The 17,977-nt window shown below is 57.5% G+C and overlaps 1 protein-coding gene across 2 annotated transcripts; it reads right to left on the bottom strand.

The window, feature by feature from the left end:
- Window positions 1-1,238: 1,238 nt before the first annotated feature.
- On the bottom strand, window positions 1,239-17,971 carry PSMD2 (proteasome 26S subunit, non-ATPase 2). 2 transcript variants are annotated; one of them, XM_025195959.1, is made up of 20 exons: window positions 17,853-17,971; window positions 16,967-17,131; window positions 16,230-16,351; window positions 10,402-10,626; window positions 8,795-8,953; window positions 7,778-7,922; window positions 7,438-7,498; window positions 6,906-7,052; window positions 6,065-6,171; window positions 5,512-5,639; window positions 5,330-5,417; window positions 4,501-4,709; window positions 3,881-4,002; window positions 3,630-3,775; window positions 3,223-3,306; window positions 2,771-2,939; window positions 2,257-2,351; window positions 2,035-2,161; window positions 1,737-1,855; window positions 1,239-1,540 (listed from the first exon to the last, which is right to left on the bottom strand). In XM_025195959.1, exons 1-20 carry the CDS (start codon window positions 17,871-17,873, stop codon window positions 1,358-1,360), a joined length of 2,622 nt encoding a protein of 873 aa, XP_025051744.1. In that variant the 5' UTR covers window positions 17,874-17,971; the 3' UTR covers window positions 1,239-1,357. The 2 variants fall into 2 exon arrangements, with proteins under 2 accessions (XP_025051744.1, XP_006017176.1); XM_006017114.3 differs by having other exon boundaries at window positions 1,358-1,540; window positions 3,881-3,982; window positions 4,547-4,709.
- Between the last annotated feature and the right edge of the window lie 6 nt (window positions 17,972-17,977).

Below are 17,977 nucleotides of genomic sequence, written 5' to 3'. Positions count from 1 at the left end.
GCCGAAGCCGCGCTGGGGGAAACCGGCCCTCGTCACGTGACCACCCCGTCCCGGAATCCCGCCCCTTCCGGGACGCGGCGTCATTGCGTCATGCGCCCCGCTTCCGGCCCGCGCCCACGTGAGTGGCACGTGCGCGACTCCCGCCCCCGCCTGAGCCAGCGGGGTGCGCCCAGGGCAGGCCTGTAGCTCCGTCTTCTGCCCCGGAGGCATCTGGGCTGGCGTCCATCGCACTAGGGCTGGTCGGCCCCTCTCCCTCCAGCCCCCGACAGGCAGCGGGCCCGGGTCAGCCGCAACAGCACTCGGCGGTGGTCCCACTGCAGCAAGGAGCTCTGCAGGGCCGGGGGCAAGCAGGAGGCGGAGACAGAGAAAGAAGGGCAGGGAGAGGGAGGGGCACGAGCGGCCGCTTCCCACCCCAGAGCTGGCTGCATTTGGGAGCGAGGAACGAGCCTTGCAGCGAAGGCTGAAAGTCATCAGCGCGGCCGGGGCCGATGAGGTGCCGGCGGCACTAAGGGATCTGGGACACGCAGGAAGCATCTGCCAGCAAGGCAGCAACCCCCAGGGCGCACGGGAGGTCTACAGCCCCCACTGCCCTGGGGCTGGGGGCAGCAACTAGAGCGCCAGGCTTGCCCTAGGCCTCACCCTCAGCTCAACTTTCTAGCCAAGCCCTGGCAGCAGCCCCAGCTCCCCTGCAAGGAGGGTTTAGGATCAGCCCAGCAGCCTCTTGTCCCCTTCAGCCTAGTTACTGTGCTCAAGTGAGGAGGCTGGCAAAGCAGATTAGGCTCAATAGCAGCCACGATGCCACATGGGGCTTGGACAGGAATGGTTAGTCATCACCCTATCGGAGTAAACCGCCCCTGGCAGGCAGCTGCTGGGCAGGGGGAAGGGGCCTTCAGGGTGCAAAGGGACATCCTGCATGGGGCACCAGGAGGAGCCCTGAGCCAGCACCTTTCCCTCACAGGTGCCTGATGGCGCCAGAGCCAGACAGATGCCCTGGGAATTCAATTCAAGCCAGGCCCCACACTTGGCATCAAATGCTGCTGTCTGCCCAGGCCTCCAGTCTGAGCGTCTTGCTGGGAGGCAGGGGAGCCACTGGGCACGGAGCTACCTCCCAGGTTCTAGTTCCAGCTAGAGCCTGCCAGCCCCCTGCCACAGCCAGCACAGGCCACCCGACCCCAGCTGCCAGGACCCAGGCACCCAGGTCTGCCCCACCCCACCTGGAGGAACCAGCTGGCAGCCTCTGTCTCCCATAGATTTATTTGCCTACCAGCTCCTCAGTAACAAACAGCAGCGAGGAGCTGAGCACATGCCCCTTCCCCTCCCCACCTCCTCCAGCCCCTGCCCCACCCCAGCCCCAGGCTCAGACATCATAGTTGGGGTTCTTGCGCAGGATGACGAAGCCCTCCAGGATGGGCGTCACGGGCATGTGCTCCTCCGTGGCCAGCTCAGCCCGTTCCCCATGTGCCAGCAGCACTGGCGTTGTGTGCGTCTGGAAGCCTGTGATGGTCTTTGGCTTGCCTGCCTGCCCCACGACATCCACAGCCTGTGGAAGGGGATGAGGGTCAGCATTGAGGACATGGAGGCAGCCACAGATACCTACAACTGAGCTCAAGGCTCCCAGGCCAAGACAGGTGCTGCTAGGGCTGCAGGTAGCCCCATGACACCAACCTGGAGCCCTCAGCCTCAAGCCATCACCTCTCCAGTCTCAGAACCCAGCAGCTCCGCCACTGCCTTCTTACCTGCCCCACCCTGACCGACACAGGCAGAGGCCGCAACTCCTCATCGAACGTCACCAGCATGCGTGGCTGCATGGCGGCCACCAGCCCATACAGGACATAGTGTGACTTGCCCAAGATGACTGGAGGGAGACAGGGGCATTACAGCCTGCAGGACACAGCCAAAGCCACCCACCCACCTGAGCAGCACAACCCAGCTCATCAAGGGTAAAGAGCAAGGGGCTGAGCCAGGCACAACCCTCTGCTGGGTACCCTCCCTCAGACCCAAAAGTGCCCTGTGGGCAAGTACCACCATACTCACTGTTGCGCACGTCCAGGAAGGATACAAGCACGGTCAGCAGCCCCGCCACAGCCACCTGGCTCATAAGCTGCCGGTCACTGTGGTATGGACACAGTGTGAGGGTCCCCTTCCCAAGGTGAGTCAGCCCCTGCTCAGCAAAAGGAAGGTGCATTAGGACGGGGCCCCAGGCCAGCACCCTGGGCAGGGCTCTGAGCCCCAAGACACCCAACTCCAGGCACTTACCTGAGCCAGCCGCACCATGAAGAGGTTGTTGGGGTCCTTGGCATGGTACTGGGCCAGCTGTCTCAGCATCGCTGCCAGCCGGGCATTGTTGGTGCCTGCACAGGAACCAGGGGTGAGCAGGAAGCTAGGAACAGGCTGCAAGCCCCAGCCTGGGTACCAGATGCCAGACACATCCCTACCACTTCTCCAACGAGTGATCCAGAATGAGGTCTACCAGGGCTCTGGGCTGTGTATCCAGAAGTGAGGGGCCCCAGGGCAGTACAGCCGCATGCACACGCAGACAGGCTCAGCTGCCACTCCACCCTGGGCAGGACCCACCCCCAGCAGTGAGATGAGAAGATGGCAGCATCTGCCCAGTGTGACCCAGCTGGCACTGGGGCTCTGCTAATCAGGAACAGATCGGCAAAGGAAGGTTGAAAGAGAGCCCTGCTACTCCAGCACCCAGCTGCTGAGACTACAGTAACCACCCCCCCCCACCCCCCAGTTCCCTCCTGCATAGTGCCAGGGGCCTTACCACTGCCCACCATGCCCATGGCAAAGATGGAGTTGTAGGAGACTTCAGGGTCAGCATCATGTGAGAACTTGCTGAGGGTGTCAAGGATGTTGAGGCGTGGGTTGGAGACCGAGATCAGAGCCAGGGCCAGGGGCACAGCGCGGCGCAGCGTAGGCTCCCCATACCGCAGCTATGTCGGGAGGGATGGAGACGTTAGAGCCTGGGGGCAAGCTGGGCCCTGAATCCCTCACACATGCCAGGGAGTCCCTGTCACAAGACTGGCAGAGTCCTCTGCAGTGCTGGGAGGGGATGTGAGCAGGCAGTGGGCACCCAGGAAACACGAGCAGGCAGTGCCAGGCTGAGGGGTGGCACTCCCTGTCTTCTCCTGCCCCACACCTAGAGCTCCCTGTGAGGTCCATCCCCCCCTCTGCAGTGAAGCCTCCTCCCCTTCCCACATCAGTGCCATCACTCACCAGGTGGCCGAAGGTGCGCAGAGCCATCTCGGCGCCAATCTCTTCCCCCATGGCAATGAGCGCGATACCCAGCACAGCCACACCCTGTAGAGGGGGTGGACATGCGGGCTGAGCACCAGCCAAGGCATGCAGGGACCAAGTCCTAAACCACCCAGCCTGACCAGGCCCAGTAGGCCAACAGCTCTGCCCCTCTCCACATCCCAGAGTGAAGACTCTCTCCAGAGCCCTCCCAGGCCAGGCCAAGCCAGGTCTTCATGCCAACAGCTGCTCCTTGGGGCTACCCAGCTCAAGGGAACAGAATAGACACCAGCCATGCCCCCCTTGCCTGTGGACACAGCAGGCAGCATCTGCTGGAAGCCTTTCCCTGGGCAGACAAAGGCCAGAAGCCCTGCATGCCCCCGCCTCACCTGGTGGGCCCCCATGTCAGCTGAGCCTTCTTTCTTCTCCTTCTCCTTCTTGTCTTTCTTGTCCTTCTCCTCCTCCTTCTCCTTAGAGTCAAAGTGCTCACTGCAGATGTGGAGCAGCTGCTGCACCTTCAGCACGTTGCCTGAGCCTGTAGATAAGAGAGGCCCATGGGATTGGCATTATGAGGAGGGGCAGGGTCCTGGAGCCAACCCCCTCTCAACCTCCACCACTGCTGGGCAGGGCTGGGACTCACCAGCATAGGCACAGATGTCCACCAGGGTGTTGGCAAAGCTACGGAAGGGCTCCGACACCACCTCCAGCGCCGCCAGGATAGCCTCGATTGCCTCCCCCTTCCCTGTGGGGCAGCAGCAAGGCCTGTGAGAGCAGCCAGGCCTAAGGGTACAGACTCTGCAGGTGCCAGGAGCTGGTGCCTAGCTGGAGGCCTTCAGAAGGGCACCTGAGCTCGCCTTGAGGGACCTCTCTAACCTTAGGCAGCCTGTAGCAAGCCAGAGCACCCCACACCCCCAACCTTGTCCTATCCTTGTCACCTGCCCGGGTACTACTCCCCTTAACATCTGCTCAGCTCCCCCAGTGCCGCCCCCTCATAACCCCAATCACATGGGCCTTTGCAACTGCAAGGGATTATGGGGTATAGCAGAGCAAAACCATCATTCAGGCCACAAACCAATAGGTATGGCCTGTGTAACTTAAAAGCTCCTGTTCTGTAAAACCCAGCATGTTGGGAGGACCTGCAGAGCAGCCACACCAGCCCCATATTCGAGGGGACGCCCCACTCCACATAGCCCCAGGCATGTTCTGCTCCCGGCTCACCACCCAGATCCAATGCCACACCCAGCCCTCCCCTGGGCTCACCAGCCCAGCCCCAGCCTGCAGACAGTGCCTGCCTGCCCGGCTGTACCCAGGTGGTTGAGGCCCAGGCCAAGCGGCAACCAGCGAGCATAAGTGTCCTTCAGCTCCGTCTCAGACTTCTCCATGATGGTCTGGAGAATGGTGGAGGTGACGTCCCCATTGCAGGAGCCCACAGCAATCATGCCACAGGCCAAGGCCGTCACGCCAGCCACCTGGCCAGAGGAGAGAGCACCAGTCAGAGACTCACTGTCCCAGCACTGTCTGGTCACAGCCCTAAGGAGGCTGCACCTGTACCCACCAGGCCAAGATTAAACTGAGTGTACATGAAAGGGCTCAGGGCTTGGGAACAAAAGGGCCCCAGAGCAGGCTGGGTGGCTCAGAGCTGCTCCTGGGGAGCTGCATGTGGCTTGTGACTCTCAGCAGAACCCCGATTAGTTTGGTGGGGGGCGGGATCCAGAGTGATCAGACAAATCAGATGACCCCAGAGGCCCCTTCCAAAGCCCATGAAGATGCCTGGGTAGGGGCTGCCCCCGGAGCCATCGGCCCCTGATAAACAGGAGAGGCAGGGCACTCAGACACTGGGGCTTGGGGCCCACTGACCTCTCCCCACTGCCCATCATCAGCTACCAACTCCACCTATGCTGAGGAGCTGCTGAGACAGAGCTAAGCAATATCTCCAGCTCCCCAGGCAATGGCTACTTCAGCCCTCCTGGGATCAGCATCCTCAGTGGTTCTCATGCAGAGGCAGGGGAGTGCTGGGGGATAGCCAGCCTGGCAACCACAGGGGCACAGGTGACACCTGAACACCCTCCCCAGCCGCTGGCCCACTTACCTCCATGCTGGATTTGGAGTCACCCATGACAGGGAGCAGCAGAGTCAGGACATCCTCGCGGTTGGAGCCGGCATAAGCCAAGCCAAGCCTGCAGCAGAAACCCATGGGACATTAGTAGGGCCAGGGGTGGGGGGCCTATCCCATGGGGTGGGCAAGTAGGCAAGGGGCCGGGTGGGCCTTACCCAAAGATGGCACCAATGCGCATAGTGTTGCTGTTGTGCAGAACATAGTCGGACAGCAGCGCCAGTGCAGGGTCACACTCGTTCCGCACCCCTGAGTTCACAATGCCACAGGCCAGCAGGGCGCCCGACTGCAGGGCAGAGACACATCAGATAGAGCCCCAACATTCCCCTAACAGGTAGCAGAGGGTATCATGCAGGTGGCCAGGTGGGAGAGACCGCACTAGGGGACCACAGCTCCCATTGTGCAATGCACCTCCACCCCCAGCTCGGAAGCTCTGCTGGCTGGGACCTGTGGTTTCTCAAAGCCACATCCGTGTGATACAGAGGCCCCTAGGGCCCCCCATGAGTGCCCCAGAGCCTCGCTTCTGCCATCAGGGCAGGGACTCCAAGCACATGGGGCATTAACCATCACCTTGGGCAGGTGGGGCCCTGTGGAGAACCACAACAGCAGAGCCATGCAGGATGTGGGGAGGACAAGCAGGCCCTTTTGCCTTGGCAAGGCTGTCGCCATGGTGACATGGGAGCGCCAGGCCAGGAAGGCAGCACCACCCACCTTGATGTAGTCCTCAGAGGAGTACAGGTACTTGTCAATCTGTGTGAGGCCCCCATCCACATCCCACAGCAGGATCATGCCCAGTGAGGCCGCAGCGCTGAGCATCCCTGCATCATGAGCACAGGAAGGTCAAATCAGTCCCTGCCCCCACATGGGCCCCTCCATGGTCCATTTCCTTTCTTCCCACTGCCAGGGCACACCTCACACTTCCACCCAGCCCGGGGGAGCCTTGTCCAAGTCCAGGGTGCCCAGGTCTCTGTGGTTGCCAACCTCCTGGCAGTCACCTGGGATGTTTGCTAGGGTGTGACATGTGGGTCCCACACCAGGCAGCTGACCCCAGTCAAATGGGGCATTCAGAGGCCTCAGCACAGGGCCAAGGAACAGGCACTAGAGGCAGTGTGGGCAAGCCAAGCTGCCATCATGTATTAGAGAAGCAGCCGAGACCCACAGATAAGACTGAACGCAAGCAAGGAAGCGCTGGGGCTGGAACCCCCTGGCTTGGGGAGGGGAGTACTACAGAAAACTGCTTACCCAGAATGCCGTGCTGCCTAGCAAATCAGCCACTGCTGAAGCACTGCATGCTGGGAAGTGCAGCCCTCCAGACATATCCCTCATGCCCAATGGAGCTCCAGTCCCACTCAGCCGCTGCTCTAGTCAAGCCCATGGGCAAGTCTGAGCCTGTACTGGCTAGCTGTACCTGCGGCAGCAGCCATGGGCCGAGACATGAGGGCATGCCAGTTTGAAGGCCAGGGCTCAAGCCATGTATAAAGTGTCCAGTGTCCCCAGCCCTTAGGCAGGGGCTGCAGGAAGATTTCCCCACTCCCTGCCCGCCCGCGCTCACCATGGTCCTTGTTCTTGTAAAGCCACTTGTTGCCATCGTCGGTCAGCAGCTTGTCCTGCCCAAAGGCAGCGTTGACGAAGCCGTTGACAAAGGAGGAGGCCAGGTTCATGCGAGCTGAGTCCACTTGCGAGCCACTGCCGCCAAACCCTGGGATGGGATCAGAGAGAAGCTGGGCAGCACCATGGCATTGCTTGGCCAGGGTCCTTTTCAGGGCAGGGGACCAGGCTCTTCTAGCCTCCCTGCTCCCCAAGGCCCCAGGGGCTGCTAGGGCAGTGTCCAGCCCCAGCCCCAAGGCAGCAAGAGTTCCAGGTGCCAGAGGACTGCTACAGCAGACGGGCATGGCCAGAGGGAACAAGCTGGATGCCCCACCCCATCCAGGCTGAGGCAAGCCCAGCATGGTAGGACTGGGCTCAGCTGGGGCCTTGCTCAGAGCCCTGACCCCCAGAGGCCTCTCTACCCAGGCATATCTGCCAGCCTCACCCCCTTGCTGCAGTGCAGGACAACATGACATGGCAGTTGAAGCTACACTCACTGTTGTTCTCCAAGTGGGTCTTATAGATGTCATCTGGCACCTTGGGTTCCATGATGTCCAGCTGGAGAGAGGGGGAAAGTGGGCATTACCTCCCAGCCAGCAGCAATGCCCTGCCAGGCCAAACCAAGCCACAACCCCCAGCTGCTCCCTACCCTGCACACAGAAAATCCTCAGGGCCCCCTCCCAGACCCACCCTGGCAGGGCACAGGAACGAAGCTGCCATCCCTCCTTGTAAGAGGGGCCAAGTGGCAGCCTGCTCCTTGGCACCCAGTGTGGGCTGGGGCTTCCATCCCCTCTTGGCTGCAGCCCCGTGCCCCTCCCCACCGAGGCCAGGCCTCACCTCCCGGGCCAGGGCCAGGAAATTGCTGTTCAGCTGCACGTTAGACATGATCTCAGTGAGATCCTCATACTCCTCTACATCCTCGTTGAGCTCCAGGAAGACACCGTGGCGCCCCAGCATGAAAGCCATCTGCTTCTGTACCACCCTGCATAGGAAGGCACCAACAGGTGTCAGAGCCGGGACCCTTGCTTTGGAGACACGATCAGTGTCAGGCCCCAAGCACCAGCCCAGAAGCTGAGAGCACCCTGCCTGGCTCTCCCACTTCCCAGGAAGTTCTTCCTAGCAACCCAGCCCAGGGAGCTGCAGGAGCCTCAGGAGCTAGAATTCTGCAGGCCCATGCAGTCTCCAACCCCCACAGCAGCCTTTGCCCAGGACCCAGCTTCTGACATTCCCTCCCAGTAAAACTACCAAAACCCAGCTTCTCAGAGCCACCCAGGACCCAGGCATATCTGCCTACCAAGGGGCAAACCAGCAGGAAGGGGGAGGCGGCCTCTGCTCCCCTGAAGGGCTGATCTATCAACCCCAACCCCAACAGGGCTGGGCCGGAGCACAGCAGCCCCAATACAGAGACTGGGCCTCTACTACTCAAGCCAGAGGGACCTGCTCTAAAGCTGGTAACTAGAGCAACTCAGGGCTCAGTTCACTCCAAGCTCTCAACACATGGGGACAGAATTGGTCTCATCAGGTCAGCAGCCCCGGAGGCCCATCCCTTGGACAAGGGTAGCTCAGGCAGGGATGGAAAAACGCCCTGACAGCACAGGGCCCACTCAGGTGAGGCAGGGGAGGCCTGTGGCATTGACCAGTCCCATCCACAGCCGAGCCTGGCAGCAAGAAACCAGAAAGTGCCAACAGTGAACGGGGTTGTAGTTCTGCAGATGCTTGGGCCACCAGAAACCGAACTGAGACTCCAGCCTCAAAGCCCAGGGACCAGACCCTCTGGAGGGGATGGGACTGGACTAGGAAGGGGGATCTGTAACCAGGGCAGCCAAATGGATGCAGCTCCCATCAGCTACATACACGTCTTTGCAGGAGGTGAAGATGTCCTCCACCAGCTCCATGTCATTGAGCATGAGGGCCAGGCGCAGCGCCTCCGGGAACCGCCCAAACTTGCGGAAGATGCCCAGGGCACAGCGCAGCAGAGCCGAGTTCTCGGGCTCGGGCACATAGCTTACGCAGCTGTGGAGGGAAGACGATTCATAGATTGTAGAGTCGGAAGGGACCCCAATGGATCATCGTGTCCGACCCCCTGCCCCTGGCAGGAAAGAGGACCGAACTCAGACAACCCCAGCCAGGTGACTATCTAGCCTCCTCTTGAAGACCTCCAAGCTAGGTGATAGCACCACCTCTCTTGGAAGCCCATTCCAGATCCTGGCCACCCTTACTGTGAAAAATTTCTTCCTAATATCCCCTCTCAACTACTTTACACCCATAATTCCCAGTCATTCCCTGGGCCACCCTAGTAAACAGCGCTTCCCCTATTCCCTGTTGACCTCCCCTAATAAATTTATAGGCGGCCACAAGATTTCCCCTCAGCCGTCTCTTGTGAAGGCTGAAGAGATTCAGCTCTCTCAACCTCCCCCCGTAGGGTCTATCACGAAGGCCACTAATCATGCGAGTGGCCTCCTCTGGACCCTCTTCAGATTCCCCGCGTCCCTCTTGAAGTGCGGCACCCAAAACTGGACACAGTACTCCAAGTGCGGCCTGACCAGTGCCGCATAGAGGGGGAGCATCACCTCCTTTGATCTATTAGTCATGCACCACAAGGTGCGATTGGCCTTGTTGATGGCCTCATTACACTGCCGGCTCATGTTCATCTTGGAGTCAATTATGACTCCAAGATCCCTCTCTGCCTCCGAGCTGCTGAGAAGGACACTCCCCAACCTATGGGTGTGCTGGGGATTCCTCCTTCCCAGGTGGAGTACCTTACATGTATCTTTATTAAACTGCATCCTATTTCTCTCTGCCCATTGATCCAACCTATCCAGGTCGGCCTGAATCTGCTCCCTGCCCTCCGGTGCACTAACTCTGCCCAATAACTTGGTATCATCAGCGAACTTGGAGAGGGTGCTCTCCACACCCTCATCCAAATCGCCAATGAAGATATTAAATAATATCGGTCCCAGAACCGAACCCTGCGGGACCCCACTGCCCACCTCCCTCCAGGCCAGGCCAAGAAGGAACCATCCACCACCACTCTCTGGGTATGGTCCCTAAGCCAGCTGGCCACCCACCTGACTGTGTAGGCGTCCAAGATAGGCCAGGGGTGAGTCCAGCTACTACCCAAGGCAGGACCTGGCCAGGCTGGCAGCTCAGACCAGATCACCACCCCTAGCAGCTCATACCAGCGCTCTTGGGTAGCTGAGTCCAATGCTCCCAGCCACCTACAACTGGAAGCGCTCAAGAGAGGTAGAGCTCACTGGCAACATACTCCCTCCTCTGCAGCCAGCAGGAAATGCTGCCTCATGGGCCTCTGCCAAACATGGGCAAAACCAAGGTTCTGATCTCCAGCTGCAACATCCTGACTGAGACCCTTGATGCCTCCTGCCCCTGGTGGGTAGCAGCCTCCCCGCTCCTCCCCACCGTCCGCCTGGGCCCCCAGCCTGAAGGCAGCCCAGCTCCTTCACCTGGTGAGGTAGAGGCAGACCTTGGCGTAGGCGTTGTCATCAATGTACTTCTCCAGCATGTCCATCTGCTCGATTTCCATGAGCAGGTCGCAGGCTTCGTGCTCCGCGTTATGCGCCATGTTGTAGGGCACGATCTCCTTGACCAGTGTCAGGAGTGTGTCCCTCTGGGCCTTGTCAGCCTCATCGATCTCCTGCCACTCCTTCGCCACCTCGCCTGCCAGATGCCTGTTGGCACGAGGGAGAGAGAGGCCAACATGGCTCAGAGACAGCACCCTTGATCCCAAGAAGTATCTGGGGGCAGCCAGTAAGGGACTGAGGAGGTTCAGGTAAGCTACACCTCTGACTCAGGTGTTTGCACCTCACATTGCATTCATACCAGCCTGGGAGGTCACTGCAGAAGATGCAACTGCCCCCTCCCCAATGACAGCACCAGAGCCTGCAACCCTGGCTGGGAGGAAAAGGGGGCCAGACTCTCCCATTCTTGGAGCTGAGGGCCTGGGCATCTCAGAAAGGGAAGGCCCCCAAATCCCTGCTTCCCCCCAAATCCCACCTGGTGAGCCTGCAGACCCCAAGAACAAGCACTCCTCTCCACTGCAGGGAACTGCCTTGGTGGAGGCAGGGCCATCACAGGGGCTGCCACAGCTGACCCCAGCCCCAAGGGCAGCCAGTGCATCTCAGGCTCTGCAGCTGAGTCCCCACCCAATGCTGAAGCAAAGAAATCAGCTGGGATGCTGCAACAGCAGCTCTCACCCTTCTTTCCTGAACACCTTGGCAACCCTCTGGTCCTTATCACTACTGCTAAATGTAAAGCCAGGCACTCACTGCAGAAGGCATTTAGCCAGAGCTATTTACCACCTGGGTAAATTTAAGCCTGAGCAACTAAGCACAGGCTCCATGCTCAGGTCCTGATGCATCCACCCATCAGCACAGTTCCAAGATTTATAGTCAGCCTGGGAAATTCAGAAGCACACAAGCCCCCGCAGGTAGCTGCCCTCCTAGAGCTGGGGTCAAGGAACAGCTCAAGCTTGGCTTATAAAGGATCTATCCCATTCAACTGTTTCTTGAATCAAGTTTGGAAGCAGCTTCTGCACGGGAGTCAGTCTTATCATCTGCTCGAAGGATAGCAAAGAAAAGCTGTACCATATTCTCTCACATACAACATGCACTTTGTCCCCGCAAACAGCTGATGGAAATCAGGATTTGCATTATACGTGAGAAAAATGCAAGTAAGTTCCTGCCACTTAAGTTTCTAAGTAACAGAAACTCTGCGTATGATCCTCAGGGTAGCAGGCTCAGCTGTCGTGCTGCTGCTCCTCAATTACTTAGTACAAGAACTGCCATTTACTGGGTCAGACCATAGGCCCAGCTTGCCCAGTCTCCCATGTCACACAGAGCAGAAAGCAGATGCTGAAAGGGAGAAGGAAATGGGTGTGATCAGGGTTCCTCTCTCACTTGCAGCTTCTAGGATTTAAGATCTAGGACATTCTGATTCGGAGGCTGTGCCCCTCACTCCCATTCTTAATAGCTACTGATGCCCCTTTCCTCCAAGAATGTGCCCAGTCTAGGGTTGCCAACCCTCCAAGATTGTCCTGGAGTCTCCAGGAATTAGATATAAATCTCCAGGAGACTGCTGAGAGTCACCCAGGAGACAAATGATAGGACATTCATTAAAATAAATATTAAATGTGAAATCCCATTTATACAGTAGTCCAGTGGGTTTTTAAAATGTAATAGTAATGTGCATTTGCCTTTCTGATATAATGATTCATTAATGTCATTATGTCATATGATGAAACCTCCCAGAATAGATTCAGAGTTGACAACCCTAGTCCATTCCCTTCATGAATCTGGCTAAACTGTCAGCTTCCACCATATCTGCTGGCAACAAGTTCCACACCTTAAATAACGCGCTGGGTGACAAAGAGCTTCCTTTTGTTAGTTTTAAACTTACTACCCACTGGCTTCATTTTGTGACCTGTCATTCTTGTATCGTGAGACAGTAAATAATAAACCCCACCTACTTTCTCTTTGCCATTTAGTATTTTATAAGCCCTCCTCATGTGCCCCCTTCTTTTCTAAATTGAATAGGCCTAGCCTCTTTAGTCTCTCTTCACATGGAAGCCCCTCCATACCAATAATCATCCTTGTTGCCCTTCTCTAGTTCTCTTATATCCTTTTCAAGGTGTGGGGAGCAGAACTGGGCAGTATTCGAGGAAAGATTTATTTTTCTTTATTCTGCCTTTCAAAAACAAGGTGCAGACCTTACTCGAGGGTACGCTGTACAAGAGAAAATAGCGAATTTTTTCCACTTATATTCTTCAGTTACCCACGCATGAAACTGCTGCTGTTTGGTGGATCTGAGTCAGAACTGGATTGGGGGCTGGTCATTAAGACTGGCTAAAGACAGCAACAATACACAGCAGAGAACAGAGCTGGGACAGGAGGAGCAGGCCCAGTATTTTTGCAGACATTAATAAATGCAGCTGTGCCAAAGAAAGGCAGCTACACATTCATGAATATGCAATTTAAGCCAGGGGTGGGCAAAATATGGCCTGCGGGCTCGATCTGGCCCACTGAAGGATTTTATTCGACCCACAGTGGGTCCCTTGGCCCCACCCAGTCCAGGTGCAGAGGGCAGCCCAGGCTGTGGCATGTGCAGCCAGTCTCACTGCCCCCAGGCACGCAGCAAGGCTGAGGAGGCATGGTGGCCAGACTCTTCTTCCCAGCAGCCCCAGTGGAGGCTCCTTCCAGCTGCTGCTGCCAGCATCACAACCGCCACAGGACCCAGCCCCACTGCCTGGGCACCCTAGCCCATCCCCACCCAGTGCCAGGGGTGCTGGACAGACTGGATAGGCAAGGTCTCCAGGAAGACAAGCCCAGGACTCATGTGAACAGGGCATACTTGGCTAGGTAGATAGGATGGGGCCAGGGTCACAGAGCAGCATCCAGGAGCAGGATGGGCAGGTGAGGCCAGGATCACAAGGCAGTGACAGCGCAGGGCTGGGGCCCATGACAGAGCCACAATTCGTAACCCACACCAATTTCATGGGGAGGGGCATGCCAGGAGCAGATCACGGCTCTGCCCCAGCCCACCCTGCCCCTCCAACTCCCCACTCGCCCACATGCCCATCCCATCCACCCAGCTGAGCATGCCTGCCCATGTGGGTCCCGAGACAGTCTCCATTGAGACCCCAGGGCTGGGATCACCGTGCAGCAACAGCAAAGGACTGGGCCCTGAGGCAAAGCCACTTTGGGAACTTTGGCAAGCTGTTGCGGGCTGGAAGGGGCTGAGGGGCAGGGGGTGGAGGAGCTGGAGAGTGATGACACAGCCTGCAACAGCTCATCAAGACTTCCTAAGTGGCTCTCCAGCCCAAATAATTGCCCACCCCTGGTTTGAACAGAGGTTTGAGAAGAGCTTCAAATAACAGCAAGAAGCAGAGGAACTCAAGGGACTCAAGACACACTGATGCTCGGCTTAGAAACAAAAACCTCTGATTGTGAAGCCCCCCTCTACATGTTAGGGGCCTCAGCCAATTAACTGGTTAACTGTACAGTTATTTTAAAACCAGCTATATGTGCAAAGTAGCTATCACAGAATAAATTGCTCCAGCCAGGTATAAAAAGTTAGACCTCAAAAATGTGTGCTAACTTTACAGCTGGTTGCTATCGAGCTTTAATTTGCAGTATGTGGCTGGGAGCCCTGTTAGCTTACAACTGCATCTTGCCCAGTGGGGAACTCCTGGGCCTGGGGGAATCACAGCTGCTCGGATTCCTAGGGCTCGGGTACATGAAACCCCCGGGCTCACACGGGACTCTCAGTCCTGGATGCGCTGCACACCCAGCTGAGAGTCCCACACCTAACAGACTCTCAGTCCCAGCTGTGCCTTGCATGCAGCCAGGACCCAGAGCCCCATCAGCTGCAGGGTCTCTCAATCCCAGTTGTGCATGGTCTCTGCAGCTGGGAGATCCCTGAGCAAAGGGACTCCTGCCATAGGATCCTGCTCCTTGCCAATGCAGGTGTGGCGTGGCAGGAGGCATGACTGTGTGGATCGCACATTAAATCCAACTGTGCCTTTACCTGTGCGTGCAGAAGGGGCCTGAGGTGCATGCGCAGGGGCAGGCTGGGAGCAGACCTTGGCGGCACATCTCCATGGAGCCCTTGCTAGGATCCTGCACTCAGGTCCAGGCCCCATAGGGAGAACATCCCTTTGCACAGCTGTGGGGGGCCCCCAACTGGGATATTGGGAATCACATGACAGGTTGTGGGGAGCCCTGAGAAATAAACAACTGAGGGAAGGAGAGATGGGTCTGTCCAGCAATGAGGGAACAGAGGTAGCAAAGATCAGCATGGAGAGATGTGTATTACCACAGAGGGGAAAGGGACTAGCACTCAGGGGGCGCAGCTGGGATACACACTTGCAGGCAGCCAGAAAGCTGTTTAAAAATACCATTAGAGGCTCTAGAGGAGTGTATACCACCAAGCAAGAGGGATACAGTTTAATAGTGGAGTTAGAGGCGATTTAAGGCAAAAAGACCTTGGAGTCAGTGTAGATTAGTTTTCCAAAAGCATTAGCTCAACATGCAACAGCAACAAAGAGACAAAAAAGTGTTGGACATCATTACAGAATTGAAAACAAAACTGAGAATATCATTATGCCATCATATTCAAGATGTGGGCACCCATGGATTTGTATTGCGTGCAGTTCTGGTCTCCACACTACAAGAAGTATGCAGTGGAAGTAGAACAGGTACAGAGAAGGGCAACCAAGATGACTGGGATACACAGCAGTTGCTGTACCAAGAGAAAATACAATGGACAGGCTCTTCAGTTTGGAAAGACAATGGCGGAGGGGGATACAATAGGGGTCTGTAAAATCATGAAGGGTCAGGACAAAGGGAACAGAGAACTGTTATTCACCAAAACACAGAATACTAGTATGGGGGGGTGCCCACAACGAAGAGCAGGAGAGAGGTTTAAAACTAACAACTGACAGGACTTTTTTTTTATGTATAATGTAGTTAACTTGTGGAACTCATTGCCAGAGGAGGTGATAAAGGCATATGGTATAGTCAGATTCAAAAAGGAACTAAAAAGATTCTTAGACAATATATCTACTAATAACTACCCAAAACAGAGCTACAGATGTTTCCTCTGGCATCTCTAAACCAATGACAGTGGACGCCAGGGAGAATTATGACAGGGGAGAAAACACTCTAGATCAGTGGTTCTCAACCTTTTAAGATTCCAGCCCCCCCTTGGAAAATGCTAGTACTTAGTTTTCACCCATTTTTTTTTTTGACTATGCAAAAATGCTAGAGTAAATCTTCCGTTGCGAAGAACTCTGGAAGCCCACAACAGGGCAGAATGGCTTTAACACTGCAGATTCCTGTGTGAAATCTCTGGGTTTGAACTCACGAGTCATGTTTGCATATCTAAGTGCTAACATTGCATGGCAACCACAAAAGGATCTCAAGGCACCTCAGGCTGCTGTGGCACACTGGTTGAGAACCACTGCTCAAGATATACTGTTCACATGCTCTCCCTCTAACACAACCATTCCTGTCTCTGGCAGTGGCAAGATAGGGGGCTGTATGGACCATAGATCTGATCCAGCATAGCACTGCTTATGTTGTTCTTGTTACTTCTGCCTCAAGGACACCTGCACATCACCCCTGGAGGCCAGACAGATCAGCCGTGGAAGAGAAGCACAAGAGAAGGGCGAGACGCCATCACAAAGCCTTGCTCAGGGCTGAACCAAGCACAAAGCACAGCTGGAGCCTGCCTCAGACAGGCCCTGGGTGACAACAGAGTGAGCCCCACCCCTTACCTGACGTATTCGTGCCCCCAGGAGGCCAGCTCCTCCTGGGAGCCCACCAGGCGGTACTTCAGGCACTCCCGCTCCCCACTCATGGTCATGGCCAGCACAGAAATGATGTCAGCTGCAAAGCGCTGCAGGAAGACATTCAAGATGCTGATGCCAGCCAGTGGTGCCAGCCACGAGGGTACAGAGGGGACAGAAGTGACAAATGAGACAGACATGACCCCCCCCCACCACACACACACACACACACACACACACACACACACAACACAAGGCAGCCCCCACCTGCCTGATACACTACTCTCCCACCCCACACAGGTAGGCTGCCTCCAATTACTTCAGTGTCAGGATGTCCCATGCAACCACTGCCACAGCAGGGCCTGGCTTGCACTCTAGCAGGACACCAGCAGAGCTGTGCATCACACCCATCCCCCAGGAAAGCCTGCAGCCCCATTAACAGCCAGTGCCTCCCTCCCAGAGTGTACCAGAGCACACCTGCTACAGTAGAGCCGTGGCAGATTTGGTGGAAGCCAGCCAAAGCTGGCAGACACAGGACCTGGTGGCTCCCGTCTGTCAGCAGAAGGTTTGTGCTGCAGATGAGGGTACCTCCAAGGCATGCAGCACAAAGGCATGCAGGATGATGCTCAGTGCCCAGCCCACCACCCCCTCAGCACCGAGTCAACCACCAGCCTGCAGCATTGTCCCCTGCCCTTCCCCACAACACAGGGGCTGAGCCCACCCACCTTGTTCTCTCCAGGAGCCATGTTCTCATAGATCTCCTTCAGCTTGCCGTAGTGTGGGCGGAGGAACTTCAGGGGCTTGGGCACAGAAGTCATGGAGGTGGTGGAGGAGCGGATCTGCCTGCGTAGCTCCTCCAGCGCAGGGCGGTACAGGGACGTGTCCTTCTCCTGGAGGAACAAGCCGCACCTGTCACGGGAGGGGGGGAGGGGGCTGGCGCAGGTGCCCTCATCCCACCCGCTCGGACAGCGCTAAGCAGGCTCCGCTATCACACACCTGCGCTCATCAGAAGCACGCACAGGGCTGGCTTGTACCGGGTGCATCTCGCATGAGGCTGTGAAGGGCCAGGGGGGTTCAGCCACGTGCTTGGCAGGCAAACTGCCGTTACGTGGACCCAAAGCAGGCACCAGGCCCTGTGGGGCCACGATAAACCACGCCACCCCCAGCTCTGAAATCCACCTGACTCGGATCCCAGCCACGTGCTGGGGCAAGAGCATTCGCTTCGCCCACAACCCAAAGGCTGGTGACCCTGGCGCTGCCAGACCCAGAACGCGGCAGGCAGGACCCTCGCCAGGGGGAGAACCTGAGCTCCCCTCGAGTGCTGGGACGGGACAAGGGCCCTGGGCCGGCCGCTACCACAGGGACGGCGCTGCTGACTGGGGGGGAGCCGACAGCCATGGCTGCGGTCGCCGTACGAGCTCAGCTCGCCCCCAGGCCCCAGAAGGTCGTCAGCAAACGTGGGCAGCGACAACACAGCGGGAGGAAAGGAGGACCCCTCGGGCCAGAGGCCGGCAGCGGGACACAGGCAGCCTCCTCGCCACCGCACCAGCCAGCAACACCCTCCAGCACCGCCCGCCCGCTGCAGGGACCCGACGGCCAGAGCACACTCACCCCCAGGTGCTCCACCAGCATCTCCAGCTCATCCTGCAGCTGCTTGTCTTCCTCCGACTGCAGCGGGGCAGAGGCACGGCCGTCAGCTCCGGGCAGGGGGCCGGGCCCGGGACCCCTCCACCCCC

This window comes from Alligator sinensis, unplaced genomic scaffold (genome assembly GCF_000455745.1).
Source record: "Alligator sinensis unplaced genomic scaffold, ASM45574v1 scaffold301_2, whole genome shotgun sequence".
Taxonomy (NCBI): Eukaryota; Metazoa; Chordata; order Crocodylia; family Alligatoridae; genus Alligator; species Alligator sinensis.
Note: the sequence above shows the minus strand (reverse complement) of the source record. Positions and strands in the feature narration are given on the sequence as shown.